Raw genomic sequence first — 27375 nt, forward strand, 5'->3', positions numbered from 1 at the left:
TTTTGACTGCCTCACTCCTCTCCCCCATCCATTAAGGGCACTGAAGCTTTTTCCCTGGGGAAAAGAAAAGCTCCTTCCACTCCACGTGCCCTTATAGCTAATGACCTCCCCACCCCCTGACTTGTTCCTGACACATCTCAGAGGAAAAGTGCGCACTTTCCATCTCCATCGTCTCTGTGACCCCTCCTTGGCCTCCTCAGTCTGGCTTCCACAACCCCCCTGCCCCCCCACAACCGCCAGCTCAGCCTCCCAGCAGCTCCCAGACGTGTGCTTGTGCCTCAGTCCCTCAGACCTTCTTCTGATCTGCTCTCTGGCCCCTGCCTGCCCTCTCAGCATCCTCCAACTCCTTCCTGTTTCTGTCTCCTTTGTAGGTTCCTCTCTCTCTGTTCCCCCATGAATTCTGGGGTTCCCAGTCCTCTGTCTCAGCGAGGATGTTTTCCTAACCACGGGCTCTCCCAAGATTTCATCCCAACCCTCTCTCCCCAAGCTCCTAACCATGGAGATTTCTAGAAATGTGGGCTTGGATGTCCCACAGACACCTCCACCTTAACACCAAAAAGCAAAGTGGCCCCTCCTGGCCAGTGCCATCTCTACCCCAGGAAGCAGGGAGGCACAGTCCCCAACACTGGTCTCACCCCAAAACTGCGCCTGTCACCAAGATCTGTGCACCCGGTTCACCCGGCCTCCCGCACACGCCTGCACAGCCGGTCCCCGTCCACTCCTGCCCCTCAGCCAGAGACAGACGACAGGAGAGGGCACAGGAGAAAGTTTAAGGATCGAGCCACTACCTTTACTCATATCAGCTTCAGAAAAAGAAGGAGGCAAAGAAAATATCAAGTAGACGATGCAAGCATAGTTCTGAGAAGTGGCTCAGGAAATGGAAAGCAGTTGGAGGGACGGGGGATGGTTCTGCCAAGAGCAGAGACAACAAAGGTGCACCTGCAGGGGTGGGGAGGGCGTGCCAACGGGAGCACCTGCCAACAGCAGGAACTCGGGGGTGTCAGGTACCCCGGACGGAAGGGAAGAGGAGGGCCGCAGAAAGAAGCCACGAGACCCCCCGCCCCGAGCCCTGATGCCCCCAACCCAGAGCGGTTATCCCCTCCCTTCTCCATGGGAGACTAGAGTTTTCTCCACTAAAGAAACCGACTGGGGGAAGCTGCCCAACAGAGGCACGAGGAGGGCAAGGATGAGACAGCAAATGGTTAAGGGGAGCCCTACCACGGACCGGACCCCCCGCAAAATCCTCCCAGCCCCACACGCTGGACGTCCGTGTGGTTTGTGAGCAAATCAGGCGTGCGGCCGCCGCAGAGAGACGACGGGGCCCCCGTCTAGAGAAAACAAAAGCAGAAAAAGAATTCCACAGAAGGATGTGGAAATAAAGTTGAAATCTCCAAAGGAGAAGTAGGAACCAAAAGCCAAAGAGATGAAAAAAGTAAGAGGGAAACAAGGTACAAGTGAAGGTCTCGCTCCGTCCGGGGGAGCAGGGCCGTCCCTGGGAAAGCGGCCAGAGAAAACAGACGGAAAGGAGTGACCAAAAGTCATGACAATCCTAACACCCTAACATTGCCCAGAACTCTACATTTCCAGATTAAAAGGCTCCACAAAACGCCCACACAGGGGATGAACCCCAACCCCCAGAGCTTCTGCCTCTACAGCTGTAGGATATTTGTGATGAAGACCGTATGCTCTTCCGGAGGGAAAAGAGCCAATGAAACAGGATAGTTGACATATAAAATACTAATTCTTAACACAAATGGAAGACAACGGGGCAGTGCGTTCAAAGGCCTAAGGCCGTGTCAACCTAGAATTCAATTCCGTTCCATCACAGTATCAGTAAAGTGGGAGAGTAGGGAAAAATAACATTTTCACTCAACCATTCTTGAAATGTCCACGGGCCACGTCCTCTTCCTCAGGAGGCTACTCCTGGCCACGCTGCCCCAGCGCGAGGGAGCGACTCAAGACAGAGGATGTCCTCGGTCCCCGAAGCAGGCAAGGGGCCGAGGGAAGGCCTGTGGGGGCCGAGGAAGGCCTGGGGACGCCCCGGTGGCAACTGCGGTCAGAGCACCCCAGGCAGGTCCCTGGGGGAGCCCCGGCTGCACAGGAGAACCGAGAGGCCTGAGCCCACGCGACACCGTGTCGGGAGGCGTTTCAGAGGCCGCTGGAGGTTGGAAGAGTAAGAAAAGCACAAGAGGGTCCGAGGAGAGCAAACGTCACGGAGGCATCCTCTTTGGCTCAGCCGCAAACAGGAGAGAAAAGAGGCTCCTTCGTGAGAAAACAGTGACAAGGAGGCTGGTAAGTGCGGGCTCCGTTACAGCGAGGGGAAGCCGGGAGATAACATCTCGACGCGGCGAGGTAGCTCGGAAGCCACGGGGGCGCGGGGCCGGCCAGTGCTGGGGCCGGACCCCGCCGGGGGCAGCGGAGCCCCACACGGGCCCAGCCAGACCCAGGCCGAGACGCGCAGCACGAACCAGGGGGCGAGTGAAATCTGGAGGGTGCTGCGGGGGGAAGGGAACCAGCCCACCTTACTCCCGAAGAAGCGTGGGTCACCTGGGGAGGTTGGAATACTTTTTTTTTTTTTTTAACAAAGAAGATGGTGTTTTAGCCTTTTAGGAAAACCTCTCCTTTAGTACTTTTTTAAAAAGATTTTATTTATTTGAGAGAGAGAGAGCAAAGTTGGGGGGGAGGGTGCGGGGAGCAGAGGGAGTAGCAGATGCCCCGCTGAGCAGGAAACCTGATGGGGGGCTCCAGGCCAGGACCCTGGGATCATGATCTGAGCTGAAGGCAGAGGCTTAACCCACTGAGCCACCAAGGTGTGCCCTTTGGTACGTTAAATAAGAACCTCAAACACTTCAAATCCTGAAACAGTTTGTAGTGTTAAATAATATGTAAAAAAATCATAAATACCATAGAATTAACTCTGTTAATTCTAAAACACTATAAAAAGGCAAGGTACCATTCTATTTAAGTGCCAGTGCAAGCCCTTCCTGAAGGTATGATTATTAGAAAGTGGCACTGTGGGGCACCGGGGTGGCTTAGCTGGCTATGCGTCTAGCTCTTGGTCATGATCTCAGGGTCATGGGACAGAGGCCCATGTCAGGTTCCCCACTCAGCTCGGAGATCCTCTCTCTCTGCCCCTCCTCCCCACACCCACATGTTCTCCCCCTTCCTGTCTCAAATAAATAAATCTTCAAGAAAGAAAGGAAGGGAGTCTGGGTGGCTCAGAGGGTTAAAGCCTCTGCCTTCGGCTCAGGTTATGATCCTAGGGTCCTGGGATTGAGCCCTGCATCGGGCTTTCTGCTCAGCAGAGAGCCTGCTTCCTCCTCTCTCTCTGCCTGCCTCTCTGCCTACTTGTGCACTCTCTCTTAATAAATAAATAAATAAATGAAATCTTAAAAAAAAAAAAAAAAGAAAAGAAACCTGCATTGCCCCGCCACTTCCCCACCCCCATTCCTGGCTTGGTTTTTATAAATCTATACAAACTGCTGTATCCCTCTACACAATGTCACAGAGTGAACAAGCCCAGTATGCCCATGCAGCTGGAATGAATGAATGAATGAATGAATGAATGAATGAATGAATCATGGATACCCAAAACCTTGTTGGGGCTTGTCCTGAGGCTTTATCACTCATAAATACCACTCGGTTTGAGAAGATAGATCCATCTCTCGTGTTAATTCATGGGGGAAAGGCACTTTACAGAAAAATTTCAAGCCATAAAGAAATTGGGAACAGAGAGAAGTGCTTTGAAAGCTGCCTGCTGGGTATGAGCCCCCTGAAAGGTACAGCCATCACAGAAGCCCCAAGGAGGGCGGGGGTGCGGGACGTCACCCTTCCCAACTTCCTGAAAGCCGGATCCTTGTCGAGACCTTCTCCCTCCCTTGGGAAAGCACGGGCCAGGGCAGGCAGCAGGGGCACAGCGTGGGCCCACTGTTTGGAGCTTCTGAGAAACATGCCTGTCCCTAGGGCCATCACCGTGGCAGGAGGGCAGGGGACAGGACCCACCCCAGTGGGTCCTCAGGTGTCTGCTGACCTGAGTGGGGAGAACAGGAAGTAAATGACATTGGGCTGCTCTAGGCACTTGGATACAGTGGGGAGAAGACCCAGATCTCAGACCCCCAGAGCCTGCGTGGTAGCAGGAAGACAAGACAGTACAGAGAGGAAATAAAGAAACTCTACCCAGAAGAGGTCAGATAAATTGGTAAGGACTCTGGAGAGATCCAGTGGGATAATCCTAGTAAAAGAATGAAAAAACAAGCCAGCACCAGGCCTCTTTGAAGTAACGAATGGGCACCTGGGTGGCTCAGTCGGTTAAGTGTCCGACTCTTGGTGGTGATCTCGGGGTCGGTCGTGGGATGGAGCCCCACATCAGGCTCCACGCTCAGCACGGGGTCTGCTTGAGAGTCTCTCTCTCTGTCTCCCTCTGCCCCCCCAACTCGTGCTCTCTCTCTAAAACAAATCTTTTTTCAAAAAATAAGAAATAAAGCAATGGAGGCAACATGAGGTTCACACCGGTCCACCGCCACCTCCGTTCACTGTAGAGATCCCCCTCGACAGACTCCCCGCCGGACCAGACGAGGCACGTCTTATTGTGAAACTCGGTGGGACTCACTTCTCCTCCTGCCTCTGTCCTCCTCCACTTTTTAAAATTAGTGTTTCAGAGCTTACTCCTGGTTTTACTTCCCCTATAGCCAGACCCACCAGAGAACACAGAGACTCTGCAGTCTGAGCCCCGGGTCTGCGCTCTGGCCCCGATGGCACCGAGCCAGGCAGCATAGGCAAAGCTGCTGCGTGTTCTCCCAAACCACAGCCCACACCTCTGGAAGGACGGGGGCGGTCATGAGGCTGAGCGCGATAACCCAGACCAAGATCGGGGCCCCACAGGCCCCACGGAGGCTTGCTTCCTTCCCAGCACTGCTGCCTTCTCAGGCGGCTGCGGGGTGAGGCCCTCACTTCACATTCTAGGCTTTAAGACACGAACCTTCACGGGGTCATATGCTGGGTGTCAGGGGTGGGGCTACAGCGAGGGGTTCTCAGATTCTGGAAACACTGTCTGTGGGATGAGGATGGGCCAGTCTAACCCGACCCTGTAGCCTTGCAGTGTTTACCCGGACTCAGGCTCTCCGCGTCTGACCTCACCTCCCTCCCAGCCTCAAGCCCAGCAGAGCTGGCCTGTGTCTCAAGCGCCACTGTCCCACCACCTGGCCTTCCTTCGGCTCTTCTCTCCAGGCTGTCCTCTCCCCATGCTGTTCCCACCCCCAGACTCCCCTTCAGGTGTCTGCTTCCCCATCGACCCCCGCCTGGGCTCCCACAGAACCCCCACTTTCCATTTCTCTGCTCAGCACACTTGCAAAAGCTTGATTAACAAGCTGCTTTCCTTCTCGATGCCTGTTCCTTAAAGCAGCTCATCTGTCCTGTCCCCGCATGTCTTCCACACTCGTTACAAGGCCTGGCCCTGAGCAGGCCCTCCACAGAGATCTGGTGGACTCTGCTGAACCCAAGAACACATGAGCCTGGTGTGCAGGAAGAGCACCCAGGTGACCTCGGAATGCTGGTCCAAGTCCCAGCTCAGCTGTGGGGGCCTCAGCTTCCATGGTGGCAGAGTGGTGGAGGGAGAGACGCCGACCCGGAGGCCCCTCTCACCCTTGACACACAAAGAATATAGCAGAAGAACGGATATCTGTTTGCCTGCTTGGCTCTTACCTAGGGTTTTAGCCCGAGTCTGGACAAATCAAATTGCACAGTCCAGCATTTCCCGACAGTGGCCCCTGAGCCCTGCCCTGAGTGCTGGGGCCAAAGGAAAACAGTGAGCACTCCTGTCTATAGGGCGGGACCCCAGCTTTCCAGGACTGGCAGACCCACCCGCTCGCTTTACCCTAGAGGCCATTCACTGCCCAGGAGGCTCAAACAAAGTCATCCAGGGACGAGAAGAAGCCTGAAAAAATCAAATACCAAGGGTCCTCCCTGGGAAGCCTTTCTAGGCTGACCTAGGAAATTTGAGCTAAAAGGAATCTATCTTAGCACCCATCCTTGCCTCCACAGAGAGGAAGGCCGTAGAAGGAAGGCGCCCTGCTCCATCTTGGGGGAAGTGTGTCTGCGTCAGGAAAAGACTCTGAACAAATCAATGATGAACATTTTCCAAGCTGCTGTCTACAAACATGTAACGGCTGCTGGCTTCGCAGAGTCTAGGTTTAGAGACAGAGGCTCAAAAGCTGGCAGGCCACGAGCTACATCTGCCCATGGATATGTTTTGTTTGGCAGGCAAGGTTTTACGTTTTCTACAAATTAGTTCCAACATTTATAAAATCTAATGGTTTCCTAAGAATCCAAACATCCAGCTTCTCTGGATAACCAGGCAGCACTGGGCTAAAGATGCCTTAGGAAGAGGCCAGACCCTTAGGGTTCTGGGGGGCAAGGGTGAGCAAGCGAAGACCTAAGTGGGCAGAACTCAAAGCACAGAAAGCCCAGACAGCCACAGGCCCCAAAGTGTTCACTGCCAAAGTCAGCTACAGCATCAGGCACAGCTCCTGGAGGCGGGGCCGGCTATCCACAATGGCCCCAGTCCCCACCACTCCTTATAGCTTCACACCAAAAGCTTCACGGATTCGTGTTTACTCACTGGCCCTTGTAGGCATGTAGCTGGTAGCCTCTTTGAAATACACATGCCTAGGCCTCATAAACACACCCGACCCACAGGCCTTCGTCCCCATAATCTCCTCCACCTCCCCCTTACACCCAATCTTCAAGGACAGAAAATCTGCTGACATCAGAATTAAAGGCTACCTCCTGCAAAGAGCACACATTTACCCAGGAGAACAGTCAGAAACTTTCTATGCGGGACGCCTGCCAACTACAGGATGTTTTGTAAGATACGTTGAATAATTGACAATCTATCTGATTCGAGTTGCGCTTTTATCGCCACACATCTGTTTATCATTTTACTACATCCGTACAAAATGCCGACATGTCAAACTCTGGGGAAGCATCCTCATAACTTATTCATGAAGAAAAAAAATCATGTGCAATGATAAACTTGAAATGACAGAAATTGTTATTTTTACTTTAAACTATTTGTCCATTGGAACAGCTCCATTTAAAAATTAACACAATTTGGGGTGTCTGGGTGGCTCAGTCAAGTGTCAGCCTTCAGCTCAGGTCATGATCTCAGGGTCCTGGGATCAAGTCCCGCATCAGGCTCCCTGCTCAGCAAGGAGTCTGCTTCTCCCTCTGCCCCTCCCCCCAGCCCGTATGCTTGCTGTCTCTCTCTCTCTCTCTCAAAAATAGATAAAATCTTTAAAAAAATTAAAATTAACACTTTGAAAAATTATTAATATTTGATCACTGCATAATTTGAAGCTTTAGTCTTCCCCAAATCCAATATGGTTCAGATTTCTTGAGGCAATTTCAAAGTCTGTTGGAAAGGAAGCTGTAACTTCATAATGAGAGAGGAAAAAATGATCAAGAACTCAAAGAATTCAAGAACTAATTACAGACTCGAAGACATACCTGCTTCTTATCCTGTGTTTTCTTAAAATCTTCACAGGCTAGCCAAAATAAAACATTTTCTTCACTGAATTCCTTTTTTAAAAATTCCTATAGATAAAAAGAGGAGAAAATATCAAGCAATGTTCTACTTTAAGGAAAGAAAATAACAAGTAATTTCCTTCAAGGGCCAGTTTGGCAAAATGGGACTAACGAATATGGTTCTGTCACCCTTCGAAAACTCCATCCTAAAAAACAAAGCATATGTTTAATGTTAAAGCTAGAATTTCATATGCATTTGAATTTACAGACTCGGACATCGTCAGGAAGACTAAAAATGAAGCAAGAATTTACTCAGAAGTCTAAGATAACAATAAATTACCAAAGAGTAAATTTAAGTGGGAGATATATTAGTTCCTTCCAGACAGTGTTTAAACAAAGTACATTCCTCTAAAATCAGCCCCATTTTTTTTAAACAAAAAAAAAGAAACAAATTAAGCATGTCTAAAAATGCCACGATGAAAACTATTTTAAGCTGGAGGTGTGTTTTCTTTGGGCAGCAGTGGGGGTGAGCAGCACGGTCTGCTATCCCACTGGGTGCAGAATGGGGTCCTCCCTGAGATCTAGACGGTGCCCCCAGGGCCCGGATGTCCAGGGATGTTAGGAGCCCAGCACACCACCCCCTCCCCCGGCGCTGCAACAGGGACCAACAGCATCAGGGCTAACGCTGACCTGAGCCAAAACTTAAGGGCAGAATGCGGTGGGACTCCGTCAGATATAGGGCCCTCTTGAAATTCACATGTGGTTCTTCTATCTGACCCCTGGGGTTTCTGCCAGCCCGAGGGCTCTTTCTAGGCAGTGCCGACACGCCCCATGCATCAGCCCTCCTCTCGGAGTTCACCCTCACTTCTCCAGCCGCTGTCCTCCTTTCTCCCCGGGTCCATAATGAATCCCGAGAATCCCGGAGAACCAACCTTCACATCCGAAACCCAGACCACCCCCTCCCAGGGGTCCCAGAGCTGGAAAGGCTTTGGGGATTCTGCCAATGAGCAAAGCACGTCTTTGCCCATCACCCCCTCCCCCTTCCATCCAACTACATAAAACCCAGAAACAGCCTGTGCGTGCCCCTCCGCTCTGGCCCCAGGCGATCTGGGAGAGAGTCTACCCCTTGGCCATAGCAAGTGAGAAGTCCTAATTCTCAGGTTGGGACACACAGAGGGGAAAAACCAGTCCATGTTCCCCCCAACAGGTGTCTACCCTTCTTCACAGGCTGCACCGATCCCAGTCAACAATGAAAAAGGCAAACCCTAAATCTTTTCACGCCTTCTGGGTCTTCGAGCAGATTCTCCAGAGAGGCCGCCCATTTGGCTGTGCTCTTGGGGTTCTGCTGGCTGCTGCTGGGACTCCCATCGCTGCCGTGGATGTCTGCAAAGCAAAGTTCAGACTGTGAATTTGGCCCAAAGATACTTTCACGTAAAAATATCTGCAAGTAATGGTCACTGTCATCACCATTGTGGCTAATACAGGTTACATGCCAGAATCTACGGGCATTCTAGCTCCCATGATAACCTTAGGAAGGAGGCACTGCCACTTCCTCCATCTTACATGTGAGGGAAACTGAGGCTCAGAGCGATGACAAGGGGGCCTTGTCCTTTCCCACCACTCTCCATCCATCCTTCCCCCACCCACGTGTCCTCTGGCCAGCCCTCAAGCCTCCTAAGGACTTCCTCCCAGGAACCCTGCCACCGTGGCGGCTGCTTCCCCATTACTGTGCTTTGGGCACAGTCTGGTAATTATCGCGCTGTCTTGTGATGATCTGCGTGACAGACGCACTGGTCCGAAAGCTTCTGTGTTATCTTTATGTTGTATCCGCAACACATGTAGTTCATTGCCCGGCACATAAATAAAAGTGTGCACCGGGGTTGGGCCAAGGGTGGGAAAAGGGAGACACTGGCTGCAGGTACATGATTTTAGGGGGTTGCTAAAAAACTCGGGCATCAAGATAAATGGTATTTTCATGCAGGATTTTGAAAAATCAAAATATGCAAAGAATTCCATAACGTGGGGCGCCTGGGTGGCTCTGTTGGTTAAGCGTCTGCCTTTGGCTCACGTCATGATCCTGGGGTCCTGGGATCAAGCCCCATGTTAGGCTCCCTGCTCAGTGGGGAGCCTGCTTCTCCCTCTCCTTCTGCCTTTCCCCCTGATAATGCTCTCTCACTCCATCAAATACATAAATAAAATCTTAAAAAAAGAAAAAGAATTCTTTAACAAACAAAATAACAAAATTGTGAATAAAAACAGGATTGGTATTACTGATTTTTCCTTTGTCTCCAATACGGTTCAGCATCACACCGTTACTACGTGTATAGATTGGACGAATGACTCTCTACCTGCACACCCGCTGCCTTCTCTTCCTCAAGAGCAGAAAAGTCTCTTGACTATAGGAAAGGGGACAGGAGACTTCCAACTAACACACTTTGACTACTTGCCTGAGAGGAAGTGACAACACACCCATGACTCATTTTACAGAATTTGGTCCCTTCCTGGAGTCAAGGGGCAAAAAAAATACATTGAATGTAACTTCGGATGGGCTCAGGTTCCAAACCCAGTTCAGCAAATTCAGACTGTGTGGTAAGTGGCAAAATTCTGTGTGCAAGATAATCTTCCTGTCTCACTGGTTATCCAAAAGACTAAAACGGGAAGCCCATCGGGTATCTAGAAGCTCACAGAGGACCCTCACAAATGTTAGTTCCTCTCTCCTCTTCCCTAAAATAATGATGTATCAAGTGAACTCTTTTTATAGCTAATACTTTTCTCCATTGCCTTTTCTCATTCAAAGTGGATGCCTATTTCTTTCTTTCTTTCTTTCTTTTAAGATTTTATTTATTTGATAGAGAGAGCTCACAAGTAGGCAGAGAGGCAGGCGGGGTGGGGGTGGGGAGCAGGTTCCCCACTGAGCAGAGAGCCTGATGTGGGGCTCGATCCCAGGACCCTGAGATCATGACCTGAGCTGAAGGCAGAGGCTTTAACCCACTGAGCCACCTAGGCATCCCGTAGATGCCTATTTCTATAAAGAAAAGTTTGAATGTAGGAGAAAATACGCTTTTAATTTTAAAAATCAGCAAAGCAGACCATTTGAAAAGGACAAATGAAAAAAGTCCTATGAATATTAATTGCTGCAAACCACTAGGATGCCATAGAGTTTTAAACGTTTTTGGAAGAAAGTTGTATCCGGATACATTGGCCTTAACAGTAACTCAACTGCCATGATCTTTCCTGTTCTATTGGGTCAATCCACGTGTTAATTTCTCGAGCAGCTGAGACTCTGTCCCCCAGGGTCTGGGAGAACCACCTGGATTGTAGACACTTGCTGGCTGACTGGGGCTGAAAAGCAGAAGCCAGAAGCCTGCCAGGGAGTGGGGATTGTGTTTCAATGCGCACTGGTGATCGAGCACATAAGAGAATTTTCAAGACAGATCTATTCCTTTCACGGAGAAGTAAACTCACTCAAACACAGCACAAATGGACCTGATTCTTCTTTAAAGTGAATCTTCAGTCCGTGGATATTACATTACTTCCCCTGCTCTCTTTGAAAATGCTAGAACGGCAAGCCTCTAAACACAATGAACACTGGGTTTCTTCCCGACAGAGTACAAATCGAATCAAGAGATCACCATTATAAAAAAGTTCTGCAAGAGGGTTCATTCGGCCAAGCATTTCACCAACTTAATCCTGCTCGTGAGTACAGCCTCACGACTTGCTACCCTCCCTCAGGAGATCGGCTCTGAAGTAAATACATGCAGAGACACAAGTAGGCTGCTCTCGGGAGCAGTCTTAGGCAGCCAGAAATTTCTCCTGCTGTCACACAACACCTACTCTGCCTGTAAGTTTCCAACCTTAGTCTGAAAGGGCTTTAAAGCTCCTGACATTCTTTTCAACAAAAAAACAGACCACATCTTAGTGTTTGCTGCCACACGTATCTTGCAAATAAATACACTCAGTGGATTCCCATTTAAAAATCCAAAAGAGCGCTCCTTTGGTTAAATAGGAGATAAGCTTTCTGACCCCACCATTTGATAACTGCCACCTCCCCCAACCCTTAATTTATACTCAAATTACTTTGCATATTGAATTTCTGTGCCAACTTTCACTTGATCGAAAACCCTTATAACTCAATACGCACTAGTCTGGTCAGGTCCCTGTATTTTATAGACTGAGAAATAGAGGTTCAGAGGGTAAAGTGACCTACCCAAGGTGACCCAAGTAGAGAACAGCTCGATGGAACCAGTACTGGGACTTCAGTGTGAAAGTGACCGTCCCCCGACCCAGGGCCACCCTTGCAGAACCCCAGGTCTGCTCCAGAACATAGTACCTGGCAAATAAACGGCCCTTTCTCTTGGTTCTTGACTGGGCTATCATCTCCCTGCCCTCGAAAGTCATGAATTGCATTGACCCCGACACGATCACAGAAGGGCACAGAATTTCCAGGGCTGGCTCAGGAAGTCCACCAAGATGCAGCTACTCTCCACAGCCACAGCCACTGGAGTCTGGCTCTGGTGCCCTGGATAAGACAGATCCCTTCTTGCCTTTTTGCCCACCTTCTGCCCCCACTACCTTTACTGTGGGAATCTACCCGCACTCTGTCTGATGTGTGTTTTTGTTTTTCTCAGGAGTATTGGTTCGAATTTTTCCAAGACTTCCTGACTGCCCTTCAATTTCAATAAGAGCTTTTGGCTACACCTTTTTTCCTTAATCTTTCTTGATTGATATCAGTATAGATAGATAGCTCTAAATAGAACCACATTTGCAACTCCACTCATTTAACGGTGCATCTCTTTTCCAAGTCATGCTCCTGACCACCAGGGAGACTGAGCGGTGTGCCCCCCCCACCCCCCATCTGGCACTGCTCTAGAGATCATCCCTCAACGCGGGCCATTTCTATTATCTCAGGAGACTTTCCCTACTTCCCAGTGCATGTAAGTAAAGGCTCCTAAGACAAGTTCACCTGAAATGTTACAGTCAGTCCAGCAATTGTAAGAAAAAGGAATAACCTTTCTCTATAAAAAGCAGGTTTACTTCTGAACTTAAGAATAAAGCAAAGCCAAGAGTTCCCAGCTTCCCAACTCCTGGCACCTGGAGCCATAAAGAAATAACAATATTCTTTGCTTTTTTGTTGACAAAAGTTGCCATTTTAGATGGATTACACAAGAAGTTAAACTTGGAATGCACAGGTGGAAAAAAAGTCAAACATACTTATCTAGCAGCTTTAAGATCACTCAAGCTAGTAAGGAGCTATCGCTGATGACTTTTGTTTCAATTTTGTCCAGCTCTGTTTATCTTGTCTTGTTGTTTAGTTTACCTATTAAAATATTTTTGCAATGAAAAAAAATTTTTTTTAACCTCCTGCAGTCTTTAAAACATTTTAGATCAGACTTTTGTAGGCATGATACTTATTTTTCTTTTTTTTTTTTAAGATATTATTTATATATTTATTTGAAAAAGAGAGACCGAGATAGCAAGAGAGAGCCGAGCATGGAGGAGAGGGAGAAACAGGCTTCCCGCTGAGCAGGGAGCCCAATGTGGGGCTCGATCGCAGGACTCTGGGATCCTGACCAGAGCTGAAGACAGACGCTTAACCCACTGAGTCACCCAGGAGCCCTAACAATACTTGTTTTTCAATAGATTTATGCTCAGAGCAATCTACCATTAGCTAGTAACAACAGGGGACACTAACACATTGTTTGTAGTGTGCTGGGGACTGCTTCAAGCTTTTTCTGTGGGTTCGATCATTCACACCTCACAATGAGCCTGTGGTGTGCTTAGTATCCCCACTTCCGATGGGGAAGCACAGACGAGGCACAGAAACTTGTAAGCGTCGCCCAGCGAGGAGAGCGGAGACCACGCTCCGAGCACAGCTCCAGAGCCCATGCACTTTATCATAAGGTTCTACTGCCATTTTTGTTTTTAATAAGAGCCGATCTCCACACTCACAAAGGCCAGAACATAACGGCCTTGAAGAGGAAGACAACTGCACCGTGGGAAAAGACTGAGAAAACCAAGAGGGAATTCAGCACAGACAAAAACCCACACCAGACTGCTAGAACCATCTAGCATGCGAACACAACATACATACGCTTTCCATTTACATTTATGCTGTTCTGTGTGGTTTCTGACTTCAGCAAAAGCCATTATTTCACAGATACAGATGGCTGAGGCTGGTGGCTTGCAGCATATTTCGTAATGCATTATTTATAGATGCTATGATGTCATATCTACCAGAGACTTTCTCCAGACATTAATTCCTTGGAAATCCATACTCAAAAGACATCTGTAACACTCATCAGAGCTAAAGGCTTACAGCGTGGATTCCTGCTAATAGTCTGCAGGAAGGTCTAGGTTAATGATCCTGCATAGACAATTTTCCCAAGTCAGATAATGTCCTAGTAAAATCTCAACACCCACCTTCCTCAAAGCAGAATCAGGGTACATCATCAAAGAGCCTATCCTAAGTACCCCCAAAACTTCTAGCATTATTAAAGAAAACATATGAAATATTCACGCCCAGGAAGAGGCAGAAATGTTCATTCCCAATTCTAAAGCAGTCTGGTTCAACACACGCACACACACACACCCCCCAAAACTACCATAAACATTCAAGGAAAAGTGCACACCCCAAGAACCTTACGTGAAACCTCACATCAGGAGCGCCTGGGTGGCTCAGCCAGTTAAGCGTCTGACTCTTGGTATCAGTTCAAGTCACGGTCTCTGCGTTGTGAGATCGAGCCCCCGGTCGGGCTCTGCACTCAGCACAGAATCTGCTTGAGGTTCTTTCCCTCTCCCTCTCCCTCCCCCCCTCCCCTCATTCTCTCTCTCACAAATAAATAAAATCTTTAAAACCTCATATCAACGATTCCGCATCAAACATATTACTTTTTTTTTTTTAAAGTCATCCAAACTTAGAAGCAGAGAATCAGTTCGTTACAACTGGAGATCTATGTAGGGCTCCGGAGAAAGTGAGTCACGGAGACACTCTATCTAGACGTTACTTAAGTGTTTACTGGCTCCAGCATCTAAGGTCAGAGAATGACCACCCTTCGAGCACGCAGTTCCCTTGGTGGGGAGGTTTGCGTGAAGTGCAAGGAGCAGAATATAATAATAAAAATTGGAAAAGTTTTTAAAATAATCATAATAGCAAGCATCAAAGACCAGAGAAGGCGAGCAGGCTGTAGAGGGTTGGCTGGACTCAGAAAAGGCTTTGTGGCGTTTTTCTACAAGAAGCCAGAGACCTCAGAGAAAGCCAAGGGCTGGGGCGGTGCCTCCCGGGGCGCCGGTGCACCTTTAAGCGGAGGACATCTGCCAAAGGGGGTGGGGGCCGCTCCTTACGTTCCATGCTCTGGGGTCCACCTGAGGAGTCTCACGAAGCCCAGAAACCCACTGCCTTCTCAGAGACGGTTCGTGGGAGACAGGCTGGGGGCTGTGGGGCTCCTGAGCACCCTTGGGTCTGGAGGAAAAACAATACTCCACATCCTCTTTTGAGTGGACTAAACAACAGATGGCCACTGGCTTCCAGTTTCTACCAGAGGGAAGGAAATCAGAACGCCAGACTGTTATTTGTAGCCTCCCTAGATCTCTACTTTCTAGGCAAAGGCCCAGAAAAAATAAAAATTACCCAGGAGCCCTACTCTGGGGGTGAAAACGAAGACCCTGTCCTCATTTCCCTCACTTTCCAGAAGCCCTGTGCCCCCCCACCCCCCCGGGGGGCCTGACACTCACGCACAAATGTGCCCTCACTCCCCCCGGGGCCCCCACGGCTGGGCGAGTCAGTGACATTCTGCACTTCTTGAGGAGGAGCCGAGTCCCCCCGGGGGTCCGCCTGTCTGGCGCTCATGTTCACGTTTATGTTGATGGATGTTTTCTGATAGATTGGGGGCGAGACAGAGAGCAGGACGGCTGTGAAAATAGCTCCGGACTGAGCTTTCGCTATTTGGATCTGGTCTCCGCGTCACAGCGACCCTCTGAGGTTGGGCTCATCAGGGGCCCATTTTACAGAGGTGGAAACTGAGGCACGGTGAGGTTAAGTCCTGTGCTCCAAGGAGAAAGCAAAGAAGTGGATGAGGTGGGGCTCAGCCCCCGTCCTCGGGCTGCAGAGCCTGCAAAGTCAAGAAGAACAGTGACAGATGCAGTAAGGGAAAGGCGAGGCCCTTTTTCTCATGGAACTTAAAATTAATTGAGAAGACCAGACCAGGAGTTCCCAGATGGCTGTCTGCCCACAGTGCCACAGGGCGCCGGGAAGCTTTTTTCACCAGTTCATGAAGAAATAAGGGGGCGCCTGGGTGGCTCAGTGGGTTAAAGCCTCTGCCTTCGGCTCAGGTCATGTTCTCAGGGTGCTGGGATCGAGCCCCGCATCGGGCTCTCTGCTCTGCGGGGAGCTGGCTTCCTCCTCTCTCTCTCTGCCTGCCTCTCTGCCTACTTGTGATCTCTGTCTGTCAAATAAATAAATAAAATCTTAAAAAAAAAAAAGAAATGAAAATAAGGATAAAAAAATATTCACCACGTAAGCTGTCTTGATATGGTCAAGGCGGCCACGGGTTGTTTTTAGGAAAAAGATCATTATATTTATTTACATGGTACAAAATTCAAGAGACAGTGGGAGCACAGGGGAGCATGACTTCCTGTCAGCTCTGTCCCTCAGTCACCCAGTGCCTCTCTCTGGACACAACAACCTCTAGAAGATTCCGTGGATCAGGATATTTCCTTACATGAAATTCTGTCTTTACTCTCTTGGGTATTCAAATGCCCTTTCATTTATGGAATGATGAAGATGGTTGATGATGGCGTTGTTTGTAATGTCCTGACAAGAGAAAGGAAGAAAGGGGAGGAGGAAGGGAAGAAGGAAGCAGGAGAAGAGGAAAGAGAAAAGCTGTCGGCTCCGTATTCATTTATATATTCTAACTCTAAATATATTTTAACAAGATGACTCAGTGGACATTGTGTGAACTCATGCAGGTAGCTCTGGGCTTGGGTCAGAAATTTGAGTTCTCTGGTCTGTCCCTTCTAAAATGGGTGGTGGCTCCAGACAAGACCCTGCCCCTTGGCCTCTGTGGCTGTCCACAGAGAGACAAAACAGCCTGCGCTTCGGGGGCAGAGAGGGAGGGAGGCAGGAGTCTGGAGAGAGAGGCCCTGCTGGGGCCGGGGGAGACCCAGCTTTGGAAGAAGGCTCAGGACAGAGGACACCCCTGGGAAGCAAAGGGGCAGAAGCGGGAACGCACAGCCCCCAGGGGCAGAGTGAGAGCAGGGGGAATGGGCCTGGGGCAGAAGGCAGGCCCGAGGAGGGGTCCCAGAGCACCGTGCAGAGGGAACAGCACAGCGGACCCACAGGCACCCTGCAAAGCCCTGGAGGGATGGGAACCAGCTTAGAAGGGAAATGAGTCCCCGGAAGTCTGCAAGGGGCTGTTCCCCCCGCAGGGGATGCCTCCTGATGGCTCTTATCGGGTAGCTACTGCTGCTGTCGCCTGCCCCGGGGCCCCTCGGCCCCCACCACCCCTCTTAGGGCTGTTCCAGAGGAGAGCTATCTGGGGGAAGCAGAAGACAACCAGTGAGAGTAAATTTAGTACAATTTAAACAGCAACTTTCTAAGCCCAGCGCTCCAGGCCGAGGGGATTACTCAAGCACAGCAGGACGTGTGCCTTAGTCTACCCAGGAAGCCCCCAGGAAACAGCCTGCCTGGCACCTGCCAGGGTTCCCCAAATTTCTAACAGTGCAAGGAGACATCGGTCACATGCAAAACCAATGAAGAAGGCAGAGCTGTCGTAGCACCTGTGCCGCTGGTCTACGGGCTGCCCTTGGCGGCATTCAGAGCTGGTGGCATTGGAAGCTGACATCCCAGACACAGCCAGCTTGTAGGCTAACCATACCAGTCTAAAACAACACCCCTGGGCCCAGCCCAGCCTCCCTGTCCCCAGACTGCTCTCCCTGCAGCCACAGGCCAACAGGGCCCATGACGTTCCGCAGGGAAAGTTTTCCCAGAGGCCAAGACTGCCGGCTGTGGGGTTGTTAAAACAAAGACCTTAAGTTGCTATGTTGACTGTCATCTTTAAATAAAAACTTAAGCCCAGCAATAAATCCAAAACTGGTCCCAAGGGTTTAATGGGCTAGTGTACAACCGGCCCCCGGGGGGAGAGCCAAGCCTGCCTGGCAGGGTGGGGATTCCCTCCACGGATCGCCCCTCGGTCTGCTCGCAGAGGGAAGACTGTGGCTTCGGCTTTGCTTTCCAGGTGAGCAGCATCACAACTACCACCGACTGTGTGAGTCCTTGTAGGGGGCGAGGGGGTGGACAGACTTCAGTGGCACAAGAATCAACTAAGGCATTTGTTGAAAATGCAGCTTATTCTCCCCCAACCTTGGGTCCCCAAGATGGAATCAGTGGGTCCAGGGTGTGGCCTGGAAAGCTGCATTTTATCCACGGCCTTGGCATCCCCAGTGGGTTCAAGAACATACTTTGGGAAATCCCCTTAAGGAAAACAACGAATTCCACTTTGAACCTTGAAATTAGGGCTTAGGAACTCCAAACTCTGAGCTTGAAGACATGGTCTCCGGTAAGTTTTTGCTGAAAAGCAGGAAAAGCCTATACAATCGAAGGTTCTGGGAGCCAGGACTGAAACTGGGCCTGTATCAGGCGATTGCAGGGCTGGATCCAGCACTTGTGGGGCTGGAAGCTTATACAATTTGGAGAGCCAGTTTAAGGAAAATAATTCAAAGTTACCAAGTAAAAATGCAGGACAGGGTCCCATGGATCACTTGGCAAGCTTCCCAGTACCTCTGCCTCGGGGCCCACATGCCCTTTCTCACTTGACCCCTTCTTTTCGCACTGCTGGATGGTGATGCCCAAAGGGCAGGGCCTCATTTGCCCTTTCCCATCGGTGGGGTACACTTTAAATCTAAAGATCCATTGCTGTTTGGGCTCTCAGCGGCGAGGCACCCAATGCCAAACCATGGTGCTTAGCTACTAATCTTTCTATCTGTCACCTAATCTCATTTGTAAGGCTGAAAAGTGACGACCCTAAAAGAGGTACACTCCACTAGTGTCTCTAAATTGCCCCAATCTTTCTGGGGTACAACCCTCATCCCTATAACACCCCCCAACCAGGGATACCCCCAAATGATGCGAAGCAATGAATACCCAGGCAGAGGTGTTCAGAACAGCTCTGTTTGTAACATGAAAGGGGGGAAACTAACCATTATTCCTCACATATTACATGCCAGGCATTGCACTACAGACCTCGTATGTTGTATATTTAATCCCAAGACTCTATGAAACCCACTTTACAGATGGGAAAACAGATGCAGAGGTGTGCCAGGAAACCAGCTCTCCTAGATAAAAAAAAAAAAAAGCTTGATCTGCAGTCTTTGCCCATTTCCATGGTAAAAGTATCCACCAACAGCCAGTTTCAAGCTGTCTGTGATTTGGCACCCAGTTCTCAAATTTCCCAATAATTTAGCAATTGGCTCAGAGGTCAAGTAACTTGCTCAAGGTCACCGAATGATAGAGTCAAGGTGGGAACCAGGAGCTGAGCTGGAGTCCAGGCTCTGCTTACTGTCCCATAGGCCTGTGAAGAGGCACCAACAGGGAACAGCTAAAAGGAACACCCAAAGGAATCCTTGGACCCACAGACAACCCAGAAAGAAGTACAAGCCCATTGACACCAATAAGAACTCTTTACAATAACCCTGTGAAGTCCTACTTTACTAAGGGTGTCCTGAATATTAAATGCAATGATTTGCATAAGGCAATGGACAGGAAACCAGCTCCATTCAAGGGCTCAAAGAGGGATAGCTGTTTTATTCCCATTCTGCAGAACCTCATTTGCACGCGACACAAAGTTTTTACAACAGTGGAGGTGGGATTTGGTCCCAGAGGGTCTGGTTCACCCGCCCACCCAGTCCCTCCTCTTAACTGCACTGTCCCTCATAAAATAGGATATTTAGTGAAAACAGGACCCACAACATGTTCAGACTCTTAGCACTAAAGCAGGCACCGTCAGAGTGGGAGGTAGCAGAAAAGCCTCTGAACTCCACAGTCAGATCAACCTGAGTTTCAAAGATTCTCCATCCCCCCCTAACTGGTTACCTAACAGCTCCGAGCTTCGGTTCCCTCTTCTGGAAAGTAGCCTTAACAGTACCTGTTTTACAAGGGCGCCCCTAAGGGTGGAGAGAGAACGCAGAACTGGGTGAACAGAGACCTGCGCCCACATTAAGAGCTCAAAGGAGCACAGCCGTAACTGTGAACGAAAAGGGTAAGGCGGTTGGCGTCAAAGGCATGGTCTCATTTTCACCGTGGATTCTCTGTCCTATCAAACCCCTGCAAACTGTGGCTCAGCCTGGTCCATTGTGGCAGCCAGGGCAAGTCCCCGTAATGTCAGCGCTCCCCTGGAGCGAACTACAGACGAGCCTTCTCTCCACCCTGGTGTTCACCCTCCTCCGCGGCCTCACATTTCGGCTCCGCAGCGCAGAAATGAAGGCGCTGGGCAGCCCGGGCCCCGCTGCCAGTCCGATGCTGGGGGTCCAGCCCTGCCACCTCCGGGCGCCTCGCGGGCATCATTCGCACCAACGCCCGCAGCGGAGAGAGACGGAGAACTCCCCAAGGGAAGGGACCCGTGCGACTTTTCGGATCTAGAGCCTACACTCCCTCCAAAGTTTGGGGGTGCATGGGATCTCCTTTCTTCTCCCCAGACCATCACTAAAAAGAAAACTGCTGCTGTTCTTCCTTTTGTCCAAACTTCCTCCCCGCAGCGCCGCTCGGGGCTCTGCGCTCCCGCCGCCGCTGGGACCGCAGGGACGCTGGATGGAGCAACGAGCATTGGCGCGGTCGGCGGGGACCCTCGTCGGGTGGCATCGCCGAGCCGCGCCCGAACACAGGAGGGAGGGAAGGATGCCCGGGACCCTGGGCGGGCAGCGTCGGCCGAGGCGGCTCCTCCGGGCGCCCCGATCCCCAGCCCGCGTGCCGGGGAGCCGCTTACCTGACGGCGGCCGCTTCCTGCTGAGCCGGCTCACGGCGCGGTTAAACATCGCCGCGGTCGCCCCGGAGGAAGGAGGAGCAGCCGGGCGGCTGAGCAGGAGGACGGAGAGGAGGAGGCCGAGGAGGAGGAGCCCGCTCAGCACCGCCCCGGCGCGCCCGCCCCCGCCCCGCCGCCCTCCCCACCGCCAGGCGCCGCGTGGCGCGCTCGGTGCGCCCTGCCCGCCCGCCCCGGCAGGAGCCCAGCATTCCAGCCTCGGGGGCCTGAGTGGCCCAGGGCGGTCGCGAGTGACCAAACGCCGAGTCCCAGCCCCGCGCCCGGGATGGCGTGCGCTGGCCTGGAAGGAGCGCGCGCTGTTGCCTGTGGCTTAGGAGCCCTGCCCGCGCACCCCGGGGGCCCCGCCGCCCAGCGGAGCTCGCCAAAGCCGCCGCCCCGGGCCCCGCCCCGCCCCTCCGGCCCGCCCGGCCGCCCGCCTCGCCGCTCTCCGACCATCCCGGGCTCCCGCCCTCTTCTGCAGCCGCGAGAAACGGGCGCGGCACCGCGCGCGCAGCGCTCTCGGTGGCTCCGTGCGCCTTCGCGAGGCGGCAGGCGGGGGTCCCCTCCCGCTACACGGACTGGGAAGCCGAGGCCTCGAGGTTCTGCAAACCCATGGTGAGGCCCACGGCCTTCGCCTCCTCGCCCCCGGGATCCAGGATCCCCGCGGGCCCCGGCCTGCCCGCCCCGCGACTCCGGGGCTGCCCGGCCCTCCCCTGGCGGCGAAAGCTCGTGGGGCGTCGCCAGGGTCCCGGCCGCCGGGAGCGAGCCGAGCTGCGCTGCGCGGGCGAACTTGGGCACCTTCTCCCCAAGTCCTGGAGGCTCCAGGGGCGGGCTTCGGTGCAGTTCTGCGGGAGCCCTTCGGGTTCCACCGCCGAGAGATGCCTCTGTCCCTCACAGCGACTGGTTGGGGACACTTCTCTAACTTTGGGGACACGTGGTGCGGCTTCCGGCAGGGCCTTTGCTCAACTCTCGGAGTCACTCAGGTCCACTTTGCGCTCCCCCTCTCCCGCCAGCAGTCACCTGCTCGGCCCGCCGCGCCCCCCTCTATCTATTGTCTCATTTCTGAGCAAACCAGCCCCCAAAGGGGTGTCATTAGCCTCATTTCTTGAGCTTTCGGTTTGCGAAGAATTGTCTTTCTGGCGAGTCTTATTTTTCTCCTTGTGTATCCGGCTTTGTCTCCAAATTGGTCTTTATTTTTAGCTGTGCTAATTGCTATTTTTCTAAACCGCTCCCCAGTCGTCGGGCCCTGCCACCCTCCTTTTGCAGTGTTTTCACTAGCTGGCACTTTCTTTTATATCTTCTATTCTGAGCTGCCCATTCTGCTCATTTTTCCTCCCTTGTTCTACCCACCCGCTCAGTCCCAATTCCACCCCATCTCTGGCTTTCCATGGTTGCTTCTCAGTGCTGTCCCTACCCTTGCTCTCTGAAACTCACTTTTCTCCCAGTATTTCAGAGCCTGCTCTCTCCCCTGCTGCCAGGAGAGGTTTTCCTGGCTCCTGAAGATGGTGAAGAGTGCCGGGTTTTGAACTGCGCTGCAGGATGGTCACTATGGGGACCAGGAACAAGCTCAGAACCCAGCTCAAAAGCTCAATTTAAAAACACCTCCTCCTGTCCTGGGCGAACTCTGGGGATGGGCTCCCCACCTGCTTCTACACCCTTGTGACATACTGCAACCACAGGCAGCAGCTGCCCCTGTTGTAGGAGCCGGACTTGGAAACTCAGGCAGAGTCCTGGATCCAAACGAGATCGCTACTTTCCCAAAGCAACGCCAAGGGTGTCTGTGCAGCACATCTCCCCAGAAAACCGCTCTGGAGACCAAATTACAGGTATTCCTAACACAGGAAACCAGGAGACTGGCACAGTGGGGAAGCATCAGGCATAGCTAAATATGCCAGTTGCCAGGTCCACCCCACAGTGTCCTGAAATGCCCTGGTGTGGCCTAAGACATACCCATGAATGCCTCCGGAGCTAAGAAGGCAGCCGGGCTTCTCTAAAATAAGGGGGAAATAGCACAGCTTCAAGCCACTCTCGCAATCTTGTTAGCATATCAGATAGTGAGTTCAAAAATAAAGACCAGGGTCAAGGTTTAATGTACACAGTTTTAAATTTCTGTTTTGGAAGGTTAAGAGACTGTCTCAGTAAAGTTGCTTTAAATATCTAAGTGTCTAAAGACCCAAAAGCCAGTTTTCAACAGGCACTGTGTAAAAGACCAAATATACAAATATAGAGCTTCATGGTTTCTAAAGTTTGCCAAAAGAAAACACACACACACACACACACACACACACACACACACACACACGATTAAGTTCTGCCTGGGGTTTGCATGTGGGCTGACACTGCCCACCACCCGGGCAGCAGCACTTACTCTGTGTGGCTCATCTCAGGCCTTCTCAAATGATGATAACCAACCTGGACAGGAAGAGGACAGGCAGCTTGGCCTCTCCCTACCTCTGTTGATTCCATCTTTTGTTGAAAAATCTGTATTCAGCCTGGCCAGGAGAAAGAGCCTAGGATGTCAGAGGGATCATTGACTTCAAAGTTCAATATTTTTTGTTCTACTCAAAACTTCTAAAAATTACTGAGCTCTGAATATATTATAGAATTTCTAATACTTTATTATATATGTTGTATTTTAGAGTCATTCATAAAGAATATTCTAGCCCAGTGTAAGATAAAGAAGTGGCCTGAGTTGGAGTCAAGAAACCTGGGTACCAGTCCTGGGCATAGAGCAGCCTAGCTGAGTGTCTTCAAACAGCCTCACGGGACTGGACAAGGAAAGGATGCCACTCACATTCTAAGGGTGTGGTGTTTACTAGCAATAAACATGAAAGTCACCTGGCAAGGTGCCCTGCACATGTAAGCTCACAAAAATATACTGGAATCTGAATTACTCTTGCTCCCCCTTACAGTGCTGCTTAAATAAACTTTATCCTATGTACAGTGAGAAGTGGCATTTTTAAAAGAAAATATGAGGAATCTGCAGGGGGTTGGGAACAGTGATGCAACTGACAGGCACAGAGAAAGGAAGCAAGTAAATTGTTACAACCTCTTCAGAAGCCAAGAGAGGCAGGTATGTTAGGATACATTTTTGGCAACATGTATAAAAGCTTTCAAAATGTTTATACCCCCCTGACCAGTGAATACTTCCACAACTAGTAATTTATCCCAAAGAAAGACTAAGAGAGGCAAAGATTTCTGGGTACTGTTGAACATCCTGACTCTTCTTTCATGGGTGCTGTTTATAATTCTATATGTACTCATTAATGGAGTGACTAAGGGACAATATATTCCTATGATGGGATATTTCCAGTTGTAAAAACTGATTTTGTTTTTTCAGGAAACAGATATACAGAAATATTTCAGTGGGCAAGGAGAGGAAATATAGTTGATTTATGTATAGAAATCTTTCAGAAAACTATACCAAAATGTTACTAGCATTTGTATCTAGATGGGATAAGCGGTGGTTTTAATTTTCATTTTTACATTTTCCAGTTTTGCAAAATTTCTATGGTGTTTAATCCACCAATAATCAGTGGTTGGAAACTGGTCAAAATCTCTATGGGGTTTAATCCACCAATATTTAAACCCACATTTTTACAACATGAGTTTTGCTGTCTTTAAACTCTGCATTTTCCATGGAGGGAGCAAGCAGACACCAATGGCCTTTCCCATCTTTGATCTCCCTTGCACTTCAACTCACACATTCATGGCATAGTACAGCCAGAGGTCAGCAAACTACCCTGCAGATCAGGAGACAGGCCTGAGGCGCCTGGGTAGCTCAGTCAGTTAAGCATCTGCCTTCAGCTCAGGCCATGATCCCAGGGTCCTGGGATGGAGCCCCCAAATCGAAGCAGGACCCTGCTTCTCCGTCTCCCTTTTCCTGCTGCCCTCCTCCCCCACCCCCCCAACCCGCTGTGTGCTCTCTCTTTCTGTCAAATAAATAATTTTTTTTTTTTTAAGAAAGAAAAGAAACTGAGGCCCAGAGAACTTTGGAGACAATGTGCTACTAGGTCTCCTGAGAGATTTGAGCCCGTTCTCCACACACACACACACACACACACTCCCTCCGACTCCGGCCTCTTGAACCCCTCTCTTAGTTTTCTTTCTGCCACATTTGCTACCCCCCCCCCTTCCTTCATACAAGTGGGCGCTGCACACTCAGTCTTTGGAGCTCTTCTTTTGCACGCTTACTCCCCTGACCATCTCAAGTCTAAAGCCTTTTGATACCATTTTTTAAAAATAGGCTTTAAAAATTTTTTATTTATTTGACAGCGAGAGAGATCACAAATAGGCAGAGAGGCAGGCAGAGAGAGGAGGAGGAAGCAGGCTCCCTGCTGAGCAGAGAGCCCGATGCGGGGCTTGATCCCAGGACCCTGAGATCATGACCTGAGTGGAAGGCAGAGGATTTAACCCACTGAGCCACCTACGCACCCCAAAAATAGACTTTTTGGGGAGCAGTTTTAGGTTTATAGCAAAATTGAACAGAACATACGGAAGAGTTCCCATGTGCTTCTTGCCCCCCAACATGCACAGCCCCCCACAGCCACCTCCCCCCAGAGGGGTACGTTTGTTACAACTGGTGGACCTATATGACACAACAGTCCCCGAAGTCCCTACGAAATCCCATCTGGACACCGCAGAACACGCTTCCTTCTCCAGCCGGGGCTGGCCGGCCTGCGATCTTCTCCGATGCCTGATGGCACCTTCGGACCGAGCGTGTCGGGAGTGGAGCCTCCGCGGCTGCCCCACGCCGGCCCCCTCCAGCCGCCTCCTCTGTTCCGGGCGGCTCCGCGTCTCGGCTGCTCAGACTAAGAATCTGGGAGTCGTTTCTGATCATTGTTTTCCTCGTACCTCCCATGTCCTCCTTCGAGGCGTCCTGCGGTTGGGACTGAACGCGTTAGTCCGCGCGCTCACGGTTTCCATCCGGCCCACGGCACCACCCGCGGCCTGGCCACGGGCGGCAGCTGCCCACAGGCCCGGCCTCTGCCTCGCGCGGTCTGTGGGAGACCCAGCGCCCGGAGGGGGCACTGACACAAGGGAAGTCTCCGCATATCAACCCTCTGCTCAGACTGCTCTGGGGCCCCGTTGTCCCAGGAGAAAGCCCACAGGATAAAGACGGAGCAGGCCCCACGTGGCCAAGACCTCCAGGCCCCTCTGAACCCCTCTCCGGGTCTTCCTCTGCCCCGCAGCTCATCTGCTCCCACCTCACCCCCTTACCCCGCAAACACCCCCGCAGCTCCGACCTCATGACCTCTGCACTGGCTAGTCCCTCTGTCTGGAACCTGGAACACCCCCCCACCCCCGCGCCCAGTGTGCATGTTACACTCCCTCTGTGGCTTCAGGTCTTTATCCAGAAGTTACTTCGCCCGTGTTTAAGCTGGCAAGCCCACCTCCGGTGCTTCCGCGTCCCCTTTCCTCCATCCCCGCCGTGGGGCTCCGCAGAGCACGTAGCACCTTCTAGCACAGCGCATTCTAGTTGTTATGTTTGCTGTTTCTCCACAGGGGCCCCTGCATTCCCCCTACCTTGCATTCTCCCTGGAGTCCCAGCTCCTGAACGGGGGCCTGTCACACAAGGATCACTCAATGAAATGTGTTGATACCCAAAAGAATCCTTTTTTTTTTTTTTTTTAAGATTTTATTTATTTATTTGTCAGAGATAGAGAAGACAAGCACAGGAAAAGGCAAGCCGGGTGGGGGGGTGGGGGGGTGGAAAGCAGGCTCCCTGCTGAGCAAGGATTGGGATGTGGGACTCAATCCTGGACCCCGGGATCATGACCTGAGCTGAAGGCAGATGCTTAACCACTGAGCCACCCAGGCGACCTGACCTGAGAGAATCCTTACACCCTCTCTCCCAAATCCCCAGTCAGATGACAGAGAAGCTGCTAAACACAAGGTATATTTTTATAGTAAGGTACAAACCCACCTGGACAAGGTGTATGGGAAAGGAGGCAATAATGGAAGAGAGATTTCAACCAAACTGACAGCTGATGGGAATGCAGAAACCATTAACTCAGAAATTCTACTTCTTACTATCCTACACTCAGAAGAAATAAAATAAGTGTCCACACTTGTACCTGAATGTTCATAGCAACATTTTTTTTTTTTAATTTTATTTATCTGAGAGGAGAAAGAGCCTGAGCTGAAGGCAGACGCTCAACTGACCGAGCCACCCAGGCGCCATCATAGCAACATGATGGATAAAAGCCCCAAAGTAGAAACAACCCAAATGCACATCAACTGACAAACGGATAAACTGTGCCATATCCTTACACTAGAGTATTATTTGGCAATAAAAAGGAATGACGTTCTAATGCGTGCTACAACACAGATGAACCAAAAAAAAAAAAACCAAAAAGTGTTGCACTGGGTGAAAGAACCATCACAGAATAGCATGCATCATATAATCCCATTTATATCAAGTCTAAAATAGGCACATTGGTAGAGAAGGAAAAGATCAGTGGTTACCTAAACCCAAAGCAAGGAGAGAGTGGGCAGGGACTGCTGATAAGTACAAGCTTGCTTTGGGGGGATGATGAAAAAGTCCTAAAATTAGATTAGGGTGATGGTTGCACAACTCTGTAAATACAGCAAAAATCATTTAATTGTATGTTCAATTAGGTGAACTCTATGTATACAAATAATATCTCAACAAAATTGTTTAATTTACAAAGATCCAAGACAGATCACATACAAAAGTTCAGAACTTGAACAGTCATCAGACTCCTTGGAAAGCTACTGGAAGATATGCTGCACCAAAGATGGGAGCATTTACTATACGCTCAGCTCCATTCTAAATGCTCTTTGAAAGGCGCTTCTCATTGAGCAAGCACTCAGAGGGGCCTCA

At 50.7% G+C, this 27375-nt stretch overlaps 1 protein-coding gene and 1 long non-coding RNA gene across 3 annotated transcripts in view; one reads left to right on the forward strand and one right to left on the reverse strand.

Moving 5' to 3' along the window:
- Positions 1-20640, reverse strand: part of RGS10 (regulator of G protein signaling 10) — a 38352-nt gene extending 17712 nt beyond the window's left edge. Inside the window, exons 1-3 of one of the 2 annotated variants that reach the window (XM_082720308.1) lie at positions 20496-20640; positions 8786-8904; positions 7504-7590 (exon numbers count right to left, since the gene is read on the reverse strand). In XM_082720308.1, the coding sequence (XP_082576434.1) occupies positions 7504-7590; positions 8786-8904; positions 20496-20544 (255 nt within the window). In that variant the 5' untranslated portion in view covers positions 20545-20640. Of the gene's footprint in view, positions 1-7503; positions 7591-8785; positions 8905-14862; positions 15034-20495 lie in introns of those variants that run through there. The other variant, XM_082720309.1, reaches the window with a different exon arrangement.
- A 358-nt stretch (positions 20641-20998) lies between these two features.
- LOC309859552 lies at positions 20999-23468 on the forward strand. Its single transcript, XR_014308756.1, has 3 exons — positions 20999-21143; positions 21974-22354; positions 23168-23468. It is a non-coding gene; the product is annotated as an uncharacterized lncRNA (long non-coding RNA).
- Positions 23469-27375: the final 3907 nt, after the last annotated feature.

Source organism: Mustela nivalis, assembly GCF_964662115.1.
Source record: "Mustela nivalis genome assembly, chromosome: 2".
NCBI classification, from domain to species: Eukaryota; Metazoa; Chordata; class Mammalia; order Carnivora; family Mustelidae; genus Mustela; species Mustela nivalis.